At 38.0% G+C, this 14,546-nt stretch overlaps 1 protein-coding gene across 5 annotated transcripts in view; it reads right to left on the bottom strand.

The window, feature by feature from the left end:
- TLK2 (tousled like kinase 2) overlaps positions 1–14,546 on the bottom strand; it is a 125,282-nt gene that overhangs the window by 12,537 nt on the left and 98,199 nt on the right. For all 5 annotated transcript variants that reach the window (XM_069541686.1, XM_069541689.1, XM_069541687.1 and 2 more), the window contains 5 exons: positions 12,285–12,351; positions 11,128–11,225; positions 9,458–9,539; positions 5,240–5,331; positions 577–666 (listed from right to left, as the gene is read on the bottom strand). In XM_069541686.1, the coding sequence (XP_069397787.1) occupies positions 577–666; positions 5,240–5,331; positions 9,458–9,539; positions 11,128–11,225; positions 12,285–12,351 (429 nt within the window). The remainder of the gene's footprint in view (positions 1–576; positions 667–5,239; positions 5,332–9,457; positions 9,540–11,127; positions 11,226–12,284; positions 12,352–14,546) is intronic.

Here is a 14,546-nt window from a genome sequence, read left to right as displayed (position 1 = left end):
TTCACACACTACATGATCCATCCTATGAAAGTCCCAGAATAGCTGATCTATAGACACAAAAAGCAGACAGGCGGTTGCTTACAGCAGCAGTGGAGTGGAGGAAAAGGGGGATTACAGAACAAGGTACAGGATTTCTTTCTGAGGTGGAAAAAATGTTCTAAAACTGACTACGGTCATGGCCGCAACGTACCTATGAATACTGTGTGCTTTTAAATGAGTGAACCATATGGTATATAAACCTATCTCAATAAAGCTGCCCCCCCTTTTCAAAAAAACTGGACATGTTCAGAGTCTTATTTCATAGAAACTGGCAAACAGTACCCATCAGCCCTATGCCTTCCCCTCCAAGCTGGTTGTTAAGCACTGACTAGCACACAAGTGCACCCATCCTGTGGCCAAGAAATGCATGTCTTGCTGGCCCCAATCTGAATTCAAATACAATCATTTGCCCGTAAATACATTTAGCCCCCTCAGGCAGTATTTTCCGGACCCAGATTTAAATTCCATTCCCTGAGTCATCAACACACTGCAAGAAAATCATATTCTCTGCTAAGCTAGAAATGGCATAGTACTTACGAGTCAGTGTCCAGTGAAAAGTAATCATACAGCTTAACTATTCTGGGATGATCCAGTTCTTTGTGAATCCGGTATTCCCTACATGCATGCCTGTGAACAAAAGGGAAATATCTGTATTCTGTTTACAGGGAAGCATTTAACATTTTGCATTTCGCCCTGTCCTTCGGGGCTCTTCCAGGACCCTCCTGATTCACCCACTGCCCCACTGCTCCCACACAGCCGCTCCATTCAAGGCCATCAAGTCCTCTAGCCTTCCTTCACTCTGTTTTCTCCACAGGCCTCTGCCAAGCTGTTCGGAAAACAGTAGGCACTAACTTTTATCCTTTGCAAGTTCATTCTGTGATAACCTTACCTCTTTTATATTGATACCCAAACAGCAGAGGTTTAAAAATGATTAAGACAGCACTTTTTTTCTTTTCTCTGAAGCGGATACTTTCTACCTACAAATGTTTATACCCTGGGGTTCCATTACAGGGATCAATTTTGGCATGTAAACTCACTGAGTAAAAGGACTGCTGGTAAGATAAGGCAATTACAAATGCATTGGACTTGTTTTTCAATCCTACTCTTTACAAAAAAGAATTTTAAAAAAATTTAAAAAGAATGTAAAGCATTACTTTCTAAGAAAATGCTAATTTGATAAAAAGTTTGAAACTATGGGAATCTTAGTTTTCTTAGATTAAGAGATGTTTTTTCATACATATGTCTTTTTTCTTTAGTAAGATAAGGAAGAAAAATGTACTATGGAATCTGACGTATTCATATACTGAATTTTAAAGAATAAAATTTAGTTCTTACTTAAAAAGAGTAACAGGATATTATTATATATATATTTTAGGATATTATATTTTAAGTAACCTAGCACCATTTAGTTTGGGGCATTTTGTCATAGGAGTCAAAAGATGTTTTCTGAAATGTATTTCAGCATGTCAAAAATACATAGAAAGTACTCAATCGAAGAAAATTGAGGAACAACTAGGGGAAGAGGGAAGGGAAGAATAGCAATCTCAAAGTGATTAAATGTTCTTCCCCAAAGAAAACGCTGTTTGATTAGGTTTATTTTTCAAGAGGCCATTTTGGGCAGTTTTGCTTCTTCTAATGCTTCATTTCATCAGCATTTTTCTTTTAATTTTTAAAGAATCTTTGGCTGCACTGAGTCTTTGTTGCTGTGCACAGGCTTTCTCTAGCTGTGGTGAGTAGGGGCTACTCTCTAGTTGTGGTGGGTTCTCTTGTTGCAGAGCATGGACTCTAGAATGTGGGTTTAGTAGTTTTGATGCACAGGCTTATCAGCTGCCCTGCGGCATGTGGAATCTTCCGGGACCAGGGATCAAACCCACGTCCCCTGTATTGGCAGGCAGATCCTTAACCACTGGACCACCAGGGAAGTCCTCATCAGTATCTTTACGTCTTTCTGAAAAGAAAAACTTGTCAACACTGAGTTGGAGCAGCACCACGCTTCCAGTGCAGGGTAAGCAGGTTTGATTCCTGATGGGGAACTAAGATCCCACATGCCTCATAGCATGGACGAAAAAAAAAAAAAAAATCACGTAATACCTCATTTCATTTGGTAAAATAAAGGTGGTACTATTTCTAAAAAAACAAGTTTAGAAATCTATGGTCTAAACAGATTACTGTTAAGTCATTTCTTATTCTCACACACTAGAAAGCTATCGTTCTCTGCCCTTTTAACTTTTTGATTTTGTGCATTTCAGAGTAGAGACCAATTTCTCCATGGAGGTATTAAAAAACTGAGGAAAATAAAGGAAGAAAAAATTATAAATTAAAGAAACTGTCACAAGCCCTTGCCAACTAAGGAAACTGTGTGTCATGAAAGGACCCCCCTCAACATCACGTCGGGCTCTAAAGCCATTTGCTACAGTTCACCAGGCAAGGCAGAGGTTCTCCTTATATTCTTACATCCTTCATATGTTCAAATTTCAACTAAACATCGAAGGGACTAATGCACTATAAATAAGGAAACAAATAAGAAACTGATCCATTTAGTCTTCTACTCTAAGTAGACATATATTTAGACTTTCAGTAATTATATCCTAGAAAATTAGAAAAGAGTATCATACAAGAGTACAGATACAGTTACTTCTGTGGATAGCTTTATATGAAATTTTTCCTACCATAAATTTCTTAATATCTATTTTGGGAGGTTAAAGAAATCAAGTAATGCCTATTAATGCTTAATAACGCAAAAGCAAAACAATCAGTTTACTTCTATTACTTGCAGAGAAAGGAGAGGAAAGGGGGTGCAAAATAGAACTCTAAATAAAACAATACAACAGCCTTTTATTTTCTTTGAATTTTTCTTTCTTTTTCACCCAAATACATGTTCTGATTCCAGATGGGGCTGGAAGTCATCCCCATGAAGGAAAAAGCAAGCAGAAGATCTTACTATATGCAGGTAACAGTAGTATTTTCATATTTTATAATGTGACCACAACACTGAAATGTACTCCTTTTCAGTTTCACACTGAATTTTTGAAGTACTCTCTAAAATCTGTTCAGTGCCTGATATGTCTCCTTAATCTCTCAGTTCAAGGGGGTTAATGCCATATTGCTAATTCACTATTACTTATAGCCTAAAATTCCTCTGTATGATTTATTGTCACTTAGCAAGCAAAACCTTTCCAAGAAAGGTGGAAGTGCTGTAAGAATTTTCCCACAAGGATGAATGGAGGTCACAGAAATTTTGCACCACCCACCCCTCCACCAGTGTGTCTATCAACTGGGAAATGGCTCCTGCTCAGATGGCTCCACAAAAGGTGCTCAGGAGTCATGATTCCTGCCTTGATGAGGAGGCAAAGAATAGGAAGGCAGCACTGGGAGCTTGAGCTGAACCTCTAAGAACTCAGACACAAGACCACCCCCTTCACCTGCTCTGCGACTCCATCAGGCACAAATGGGAAAGGAGACCCCATCCACACCCACCAGGACTTAAACAGCTTGCCAAGTGTGTCAAGGAGGTCCTGGTGTCCATTCCTCACTGCTTCAAAAGGCTACAGTGAGCACAACCCCCATGGGCAATCACCACAGTCTTCGACCCCTGAGTTCTCTTTAAACTCAGCCTGAAAGCTGGACATGGAGACGAGGCAAAGTCTGTATAAATCTCTGCAGAGGAACTATCTCCTCAAGGTTCACCAAGGTCCATCCCTTGTAGAGTCAGCTGGTTTAGAGTTGGCAGCGCACACAAGCTGCAGAACAGGCTCCGAGGATAGCCGAAGAACACTGTGAAAGAGATGCAGGTACTGTTCCTATACCCTAAGGTGACTCTTTGAGTCTCAATATGATGAGGACATTTCTCACCATTTTCCTAACTGGTCAGAACATGTGGGTGTCTTCTCTTAAGTGCTCCCTGGCAATTGCGGCCGCATGCCATTTGTCCCTGCCTGTCGAGTGCCTGGAATGTACTTGTAACAATGTAACTGCTCCTCAGAAGCATCTGGACTGCAGCCGCCTGTCACACACGGACACAGGCAGAGTGCCATGCACAGAGCACATAGCATCCTTTTTCCCATCTCTGCTAAGCGCTTTCTCTCCTAATGCCACAGGACCCTTCTCTCTTCTAGCGCTGAGCACCTCTGCCAACCTGCACAGAGCAGCAAGAATTCCTGGGTCCCTGATGAACAGTAGCCATAAGGCAGGAGTCGCCTTGCTCCAAGCCTCAAGAATGGGTTAATGATGTAGAAATGTTTTATTTTCCCACTGAGATTTAGAAGCCACCTAAAACAAAGTCCACTCTTTTGCCTTTTTCCCTCCAGAGTACTATTTATAAGAGAAAACAAAAGTGCTTTTATTAGAATGGAGGTAGACTGCTTTATATCAAAAGGGGCTGTCTCTCCTTTCAGGGGTAGGACATGTCTAACATAGTACTTGTTCCTACAAAAACGAAACAATATTAACGGCCAGGGGAGATTCTAACAGAAAAGTCTGAGTGGCCTCCAAAGCAAGTGAGCTGTAACTTCAATGTTCTGAAGCTCAGGGCAGAGACAGGCAAGGGCTGACGTTAGTGGAAGAAAAACATTCATACCTGCACACGTAAGAACTGTTCATTCTAATGAGTCACCCTCCCATCCTCCACCCCCAGTACAGATGAGGGCTGCCACAATGGCATCTAGAAAGGGGCAAGCACAGCAAGTGGGACACTGAGGACGAGAACTCTCAGACGCAAGGCCCGTGACGGGGAGGAGGGTCCAGCACTGAGGACCACACTGAGGGGCAGCAGGTGCCGCACGGTCTCCTCCATGATGAGATGACTGAAGCAGCAGCAGAAGCCCCACCCCATGCTCCCTAGGGTCCCCAGACCACCACAGAATGCTCTCACATTTTCTACAGGCAAGCAACAATAATTTATGAGGCTTTACTTGTTTATTATAGCTACTTTCAGAGGCACAATGGAAGGGGAGGGTTAAATACATGGGCCTGGATTAAGGGAAGTCTGGATTTAAATACAGGCTCAACCATTTCTTAGCTGTTACTCAATTTCTATGTATCAATTTCCTTATCAGTAAGATGGAAGATTTATTTACTCTCCAAGGACAGTTATGAGGATTAAATGAAACAACAGCAATGCATGTAAAGCTCTTAACACAGTGCTCAAACTACAGCTATTAATACTAAATTTTGAAAAATCAGATACTCTAGTATCACTTACTTGTGGTAATTCTCCTTTTTCTCATCTCTCCAGTTTTTATTTAACTGGTGAATTTTCACAGCTACGTATCTTTGTTCTGTTAGATCAAATGCCTATAAAGAAAAGGAATAAATTATATTGTGGATAATGCTAACAAGAATTACAGGCAACTGACCAGAAGCTTCTATTTAACAAACCAACATTCTCAAAAGTCCAAAATGCATTATTAAATAACAAGGGCAGTGGACAGCACACTTCCTTCAGAGTTGTAATCATCTTTCTTAAAACGTGATGAGACAATCGAGAAGTCTCCAGATGCACTGGCACCAAGGGGTTTAGAAAAGAAAACCTAACATATGCCATAAACTTCTGAGTCTATGACTTAACAGTCACTTCTAAACAACTTTCTGGATATCATCTACCCTATTTGGGACCTTTTTCACCTCTTGGCTCTTATCCCTCAGCTGGTTCTGGGACTTGACATTCTTCAGCAGTAAGTCCTGCCACTTTTTTTCTTTTCCTTTTTGTAAATATTTTTAATAGGCTTTATTTTTAGAGCAGTTTTAGGTTCAGAGACCCTGCCACTTTTGAAATGCTAGGGACACAGATTATCTGCTTCCTTAAGAAACAGGACACACCTCTTTGCTAAGTTTGTTTAGTTGCACCTCTACATACTGGATAAATAAAAAGTAATTTTGGACCTCAACAATGTCAGAAGCTAGTCACTTATCCAGCAGCATCCAAAAAAGGGGACATGCTTTCCTCAAAGGCCACCACTGTTGGCCCGAGCTCCAGATCAGCTCAGCGGTGCTAGATTATGGGGTAAAAAAAGGTAACAGATTTCCAAGGATGCCTGGTGTACATCACAATTTGAAAAAGTAAGAAGCATTTTACAACAGATTTCCCCAATACAATTTTTTGAGGAGCTTTTTTAGAATGAATCTGGCTTTAAAGTTCAAATTAAAAGCTTACTGCTTCAGTTCCAATGTTATTACCACCTACCTGCCAGTTTCCACAAACATATGAATAGATAAAGACAACAGGCAGAGGCTATACAGTCCATGGAGAGTGGTGATTACTGCTCTACAGATCTTTTGAAAGACAAGCTGCCTCTAGCAAAGCACAGGATACAAAAGAGGCCTGCTTATAAAAGAAACTTCTAATATATACCAAATTTAAACTAGTATTTTTAAAATACAAAAACCATTCAATTCAAACAGAGTATCTTATTTCACAGAAATGGAAACTTCTGAACTCTGTTTTTCTTACAGAGTCTGAAGTCCACCTGTATGCATGTCTCCATCATGGCTTTATAGGAGGGAACCATTTCAAGCCATTAAAAGCCAGATTAAACATCACCTAATTTGTAAGAGCACCAATGAACTACAAGTGTCATTTTTTCCTATTATCAAAACCTATTTCTGAGTTCAAGACACTGTGATTCACCAGTGATCTAAGAAGGGCTATATGAAAAAAAAAAAAAAGAAGGGCTACATGGAAGACAGCAAAAGAATACATTAATGTACACATTGTTGTAAGAAGCATTCAGACTTCAGAAGTGTTAAAATGTTTGAAGAATAGGAAAAAAATATAAAGAAATCACTAACAAGTGAAGCACCAAGAACCAATTTTGATGATTTTAAAAAAAGAAATAGCCCCACTTCTGGGTATACAGTCAGAAGAACTGAAAGCAAGATCGCAAAGAGATATTTGCACATGCGTTCTCAAAGCAGCACTATTCACAATAGATAAGCGGAGGAAGCAATGCAAATGTTAACTGACAGATGATGAATGAATAAAGAAAATGAAGTATATATATATACAATCTCAGGGTTATCCAAGTTTAAAAAGAAGAAAATCTTGTCACATGCTGAAGCATGGATAAACTTTGAGAACATTATGGTAAATGAAATAAACCAGTCACAAAAAGACAAACACTGTGATTCCTCACATGAGCTACCAAAAAAAAATCAAATAAATAAAAATATAAAGTAGAATTGTGGTTACCGGCAGCTGGAGAGAGAAAAAGGACAGCTGCTGATTAGTGAGTAGAGCTCCTGTTCTGCAAGAGGAAAAAGTTCTGAAGATCTGTTTCAGAACAACATGAATATATATAACACTACTGAACTGAGAAGACTCTCGAGAGCCCCATGGACAGCAAGGAATCCAAACTAGTCAATCCTAAAGGAAATCAACCCTGAATATTCACTGGATGGACTGATGCTGAAGCTCTAATACGTTGGCCACCTGATGCAAAGAGCTGACTCATTGGAAAAGACCCTGATGCTGGAAAAGACCAAAGGCAGGAGAAGAGGACAACAAAGGATGAGATGGTTGGATGGCATCATCAACTCAATGGACATGAGTTTGAGCAAACTCCCAGAGACAGTGAAGGAAAAGGAAGCCTGGCGTGCTGCAATCCATGGGGTCACAAAGAGCTGGACATGACTGTGTGACTGAACAGCAACAACTGAACACTTAAAAAGGGTTAAGTTACTAATTTTTATGCTATGTGTTTTTTATCACAATTTTTAAAATTACCCCAAATAAATAATAAATTAGGTATATGACTCAAGAATGAAAACTAAACAGAAGGAAGATTTGAAAGCAAAAGTCAATGAAAACAAAACAAATCAAGTAGTAGATCTGATCAACAAAAATAAAAAGTTAATCTCCAGAGGAAAAAAGAAACACTAACTAACCTCTGGCCTATTAGTCAAGAGATACAAAAATAAATATTTCATAAGAGAAATAACTTATAAAGTATGGAAATCACGATGAAATAGGATGATTTTCCAGGAAAAATGAATTATCAAAACTGACTTAAGAAAGGGAAGAAAGTCTGAATAGGTCAATATTTAAAAGAAACTGAAAAGGCTATTTTCCTCTAAAATGACAACTACCCAGCTGATTTTACGGTTTAGCACTAACAACTTCCACACAGCCAACATGTAATGCAAAGCATTCCAGAATATGGGAAAAAAGAAATTTCACAACTCCTTCTGGAATAACTATGACATCAAAGATAGACAATGCTACCTGCACATAAAAAAACACTGTAAGCCAATACCACTTATGACATTGATTAAAAATACGAGCAAAATACTAGAAAATTGAACCCAGCAGTATACTAGAAATATTATCATAATTCTGGAAATGGGAAGTGATGATACTTTCACGACACTGTATACGTAATGCCACTGAATTGTATACTTAAAAATGGTTAAAATGGTAGGTATCATGTATATATCACCACAATAAAAAATTAACATTAAAAAAGAGAAAAAAAGAAAAACTAATGTTTTTATCTGAAATAAGAAGTATTTTACTCAAAAGATTTTCTATATAAAAATTCATATGGGCATAACATAAATCATTAACAGTATAGGCTACAACTTAAAAAAGAGGGAATTACTAGGGTCATACAGTAAAGACAAATTAATAAACTAATTGGGCATTTAAATGCCAGGTGCCAGAAACAGAAATTTAAGGAGGTTGTGGTTGGTGAGCATGTTATATATCTACAGGTGTATTTAAAACAGGCAGAATTTCTCCGGAAAATCAATTGGAGGGCACAGTAGCCTGCACTTTGCTGGGCCAACTGAAGCACTCTAAGCCAGACAATCCTTCAGCAAAACCAGTGTTACTAAACATTCTGACGTGGAAGATGCCAACACTTTAAAAGCAAGAACCAGGTTTTCAAAGAATTAATTTTTTAGTACATCTATTTTAAACATTTTATATATATATATAAATCTTATTACAATAAAGTAGCACTCATCTCTGACAAGTACAGATGAGGCAGAAAGTACAAAACTAGAGTAAAAATCACCACTATTCCATTACCCAGAAATGGTGCTATTTTCTGTGTTTTTTTTTAAAATCTGTAATTACTCTTCAAATTTAATAAACAGGGTAAAATACTGACTCCTGCTTAGTCACAAGTTTACTAGAAGCAGTTCTCCCAAAGATTGTTGTTTAGACTCTTAAGTTGTGTCCGACTCTTTAGCAACCGCGTGGACCACAGCCCACCTGTCCGTGGGATTTCCCAGGCAGGAATACTGGAGTGGGTTGCCATCTCCTTCTCCAAGGGATCATTTTGATACACCGGTTCTTAACAGTTTGGAATTTTGGCCAGTAGATATCAGTCACAATTCTATCACTATTTTAAATGTTTTCTAAGTTTGTAATAACCAATAATTTAACTCTCAGTCCCTATACCCAGTTCCTCATACTTACCTTGTAAACTTCACTGAAACCTCCTCTACCCAAAAGATGTAACAACAAATATCTGTCATTTAGCGTTGGATGATCTTTAAATCTGTGGAAACAGAATATAAAACAACAACATTCTGAGGTCAAGGACTACACAATTTTCCCTGCTTGTGAAACTTCCAGACTGTCTGACGTGTCATACATACAATTACAGATGCTGTCAACAGTTTGGCAATCATCGCAATATAGCTAATTCTGAGCACAGGAAGAACTCTATGGTTCAAAGAGAAGGTGTAACTATGATGAACAACATCAGCTGTGGAGTTGTGAGACCCAGGTGCCAGCTGCAGCGCAGCCACACTTAGACTAGTGACCCTTGTTGACTTCCCTCTCTTTCTGCCGTGCCAGAAAGGAGGGGGGTGCAGGGCTGTACACTGGACCAGGGATTTCCAAACTGCTACCGGGGTCCTGCAAACCACTCAAGAACCACACATCCCCTCCATTCAAAAACATACAAGAAAATCCCAAGATAGTTTATGTGGCCTTAAAAGCGGATCTCATTGTAAAGTGAGTCACATGTTCTGTGTGCATTCATTTCCTCTCTTTACGTCTTCATGATGTAACTGCTTTCCCCACAGGATTCCATCTTGTATGCTTTTCTAGCAATAAGATGAAGAAATGAGAGATTCTGGCAAAAATAACTTTTACGTGTTTCTACCTAGTTCCTTATCAGCCCTACTAATAATCCTGAAAGTACTTTATTTTGATTTTGAGGCAGGGGCACACCTGTGGGGAGAGGTGACATCACTGCATGGGGTTTCGCTGTGGAGTCAGAGCCACATCTCAACTCTTTGTTTGGTCACACTAGTCCCTAGACAAGTTAACTTAGTTCCTCTAAGCCACTTTCCAGATCTATGTATTGAAGATGACCTATTGCAAAGGACTACTGTGACAATTAAATGACAGAACGCAGGGCACTCAGCACTCTGCCTGACACAGAAAGTGCACAGTAATGGCAGTAATGTTGCTGCCACTTATAGAAAGCAAAGTCCATGGCTCACTCTGGCCAAACAAAAATATACACGCTGTAGCTATGCCAAAACTTCCATGTTTCAGAATTAGAAAAATGTGGGGGGAATAAAAGGATTATCGTTAGAAGCCACTTGCCACTTACAATCTACTTTTCACAGTTTTAATTCCTTAAATGACTTACAAAGACGAGCATTTATCTCCAATTAATGTACTGAACTTGAGTCTTAAAAATCTCAACACTTTAAAGACGTATAAAGGTCATTCAGAAGCTAAGTGTCATTTTCAACCCAATAGTCTTTCCACACCACCCCACTGTCACCCTAATGCTTCCCCCTTCAGTAAGGCTACGAGGGTAAATCTAAGTACACAGGTACCTAAACCATTTGCGACTGCAAAGTTACATTGCTTTAATGACCTCTATGTGTGTAAAAATGCTGTATGTATACATATATACTTAATATATAAATCTAATATATTTATATGGATTTAAACCAATGCAAATCATAATTTTGTTCATTAAACGTAGTATTACACCTACAACAGAGTTAAATACACCATGGAATGGTCTACCAAATTTACAATAAGCAAAAACATCATTCTGGACAATTCATGTCAGAAAGTATTCAGCAATCTCCAACCCAACATACCCCCAAGTTGCTTACTGTGAATTATCTTCATTATGTATCCTTTTTAGTTCCCTGATATGTAGATTTCTAACCCTTTCTAGCCTTTCCAGCTCTGCCTGGATCTCTGCTTCCTCCTAAAGTGAAAAGGAAAGAAACAGCTTAGAACACAGGAAACTTTACCTTTTTAGACTCTCATTTCAAAAACAAAAGCAGACATCCCTCTTATGAAAAGCTGAGATGTTTTCCATTGACAAAGATTTTTTTTAAGAACTGGAATTTTAATCTTAAATATGATCCCACAGCAAAATAATAAATAAAACTCAAACCATACAGAGAAGAACAGCAGGAAAAGTGAAAAGCTTCCACCCTCTCCATGGCTACTACCCAGATACAATCACTGTTAAGTTCCTTGTGTAAATTTCCAGAAAAGTTTTGTATGTATACATACAGGCATGCAATCTTTTTTTCTTTTTTTAAAAAACACAAATCAGGTTTTTAAATCAGGTTTTTAAATCAGGTTTTAAAAATCAGGTTCTCTAACTGGTTCTGTTCTATAACTGCGATTCTACTTAGTGCTTTTAAATTCCACTGATTTAACAAGATCTGAGAAGGGCAGGGAGAGACGACAAGCACACCTTAAGAGCAATCTATTAAATACTTATTGATCAACTTCCTGATAAGCAGCACCCATCAAAAAGCACACACTGCTGAATTTAAGAGACGAGTGATCTACATCAAAGATACCTCTGTGAACACTGTCAACAACAAATTCTATGTGGGTGCCTTTGTGTTACAATACGGTTGGTGCACCACCTTTTTTTCTTAGCCAGTTTAGGTAAGAGATAAGAGCTGCTATGTGATTTAGAACATCACAATAACTTCAATTTCAGAACCATCTGCTCTTAGTTTATTTTTTACTAAAAAGATAATCACTTGTGGGGCCCTATGAGGTATACAGAATGAAGTATCAGTATATCATTGGTAGAAAAGGCACTCTCACTGGGAGCTTGGAGCTGACTTGCAAGTTGAAAGACACAAACTCCACCATTAGAATACAGGTGTGACCCAAAGTAACTATTAATGATTTCCACAGGTATGTGAAGCTACTATTTGCCCAAATGACCAAACAACTTCAACACCAAATGTAAACTAAAAGTTGTATTTCTTCAGACACATTTTCTCATTATACTTACCTTTTTAAGATGACCTAATCTGAGTTTGAAGATTTCTTCTTGTTCATGGTATTCTGCTAATGTTAACCTGGAAAATAATGACAGAAATTTCAGTAAATTATTTGAAATCATAATGTGACTATTTAAAGAGAAATGCCAAAGAATACTATACAGTATATTCACTTTAACTTAGTTAAAATGACCAAAAGATAGATTATCTTGCAGTTCTTTGACAACAGAAAACTTCTGTGATTTATCAGATGTGATGTGAATAAAGGACTTCAAAGTTGGAAGTCTATTTTTAAAAAATGAGAAAAATAAATGACCTCTATTTTTACATTACTTATGAAATGAGTTTGGTCATATACCTTATTCAGATGAAAATCCATTGGAAGAGGTAGCCAAATTATATGTCTAAAAGTTTTTTAAGGGGGATATTAATAAGCCAACATACTTGGTTATTTTTTGATAACTCTTGGACTTTGATACAAGGAGAAGAACCTAGGGAACAGAGTCCAGGATCTGGAGTCTGAGGACTAGGGTTCACAATTCTGACCACGTGACCTTAGGCAAGCAACTTTAACCTCAATTTCCTAAAAACACAGCAAGCAATGATACCTATCTAAAAAAGCTGTTGTGAATATTACAATGAGAATATGAAGGGAATCTATACTTTGTGAAATACTACTCAACACAGTTCTCAAAGGGCTGACTTCATGGGTAATCGTTTCATGTTCTACCTACCCTGATCGCATCCTCATATCTCAAGAATGAGCATGTAAGAAGTGATAGCTTACTCCTCCATCTTCACCCTCTTCACATTCTAGAAGCACACACATATACTTCAAAGTTTTAGATGTCACTGTTTAGATATATTCTAAATAGCAGGAGAAAGAAGAAACAGCTATCCTATCAACCAGGAAGAGCTACAAAATAAAGCTGCTGAGGTCTGACTAAAAGAAGATAAAAATAGCAAGAAATACTCCCATCAGGGTTCATACACCTTCTTTTCATAGTTGCAGAAATACTTAAATCTATTATCCCATATCATACCAGTAAAAAAGGGAGAAATGAAAAAAATCATAGCTTAGAATTCTATCTAAAACATGTTAAGTACCAGGAAAGGATAATAAAACCCATTCCAACACGAGAGGAATATTTTTGGCTTCTGGCCAAGGGAATGAGACATGGATACTTTAATTATTAAAGACTAGACCAAAGGCCTTCCAGCTTAGATTTTACTCAGGACTCCAGATGGCAACTGCTTACTTACACTCTACTGGCTTAGACCAAATTCTAATTATTATTCTATGGCAAAAAAAAAAACCAACCATAATAACCTGTGCTCACTTTGCTACTTCTAAGCCAATGGTTTTATTCATTGGTGTGAAATAATTTTCAAATAATACTGGAAGAAGAGTTCCTTCACAAAATAAATGTAGGAGTTATGAAAGAAGACAATAATCAGAGTAACGTGTACAACTTTTGCCTAAAGAATTCTTCAAAACTGGGTTTCTACTTGGACTTAAAAAAAATTTTTTTTTTAATTTATTTGGCTGCTCCAGGTCTTAGTTGCAGCATGTGGGATCTTTAGTTGTGGCATGAGAACTCTTAGCATGTGGGATCTAGTTCCCTGATCAGGGATCAAACTCGGGTCCCCAACATTGGGAGCATGGAGTCTTAGTCACTGGTTCAGCAGGAAAGTCTCCCACTTGGACTTTTTGAAAGGGGATATTGCTTAGAATCTAGTGAAGACGTTCTCCAAACTTAATCACTGTGCATACCTTTATCACGATACTTAAAGTAACTATTAGTTTATTCATCTGTTCATTTTCCCTAAATAAACTGTGAGTCCTAAGGCTGGGCTGTCTCCTTCAGCTCTGCAATCTGGTGTCCAGAACAGGGCCGAACCTATAATAAGCATTTAACATAGACTTACTAAATGAATGTCAAGGAAAAGGCTCCCCAAGACATCAGCTATGTATTGGGTGAGGACTGGTGTTAAGCCAGCTTTCTAACTGGAATGAAGAAATATACATTTCTGGGATGTCATGAACTTTTAATAATGGTAATAAGTATTTTTATACTTGAAGTGGATTATGGGTTAATATGTTTTTGTGAACTAACATGAAAACACTAAAGGCAAAAGACATTAGTCAATAAATTACATATCATTAGCTCTCATTTGTAGCTACAATTAAACCCCACAATGACAGCTTTAAGAAATTTCTTTTTCCCTTGAAAAACCAATAAGGCCACTAGGGAAATACTGATTATAATACC

The sequence above is a fragment of the Ovis canadensis genome, chromosome 11, assembly GCF_042477335.2.
Source record: "Ovis canadensis isolate MfBH-ARS-UI-01 breed Bighorn chromosome 11, ARS-UI_OviCan_v2, whole genome shotgun sequence".
NCBI classification, from domain to species: domain Eukaryota; kingdom Metazoa; phylum Chordata; class Mammalia; order Artiodactyla; family Bovidae; genus Ovis; species Ovis canadensis.
This window is presented reverse-complemented; position numbering and strand designations above follow the sequence as displayed.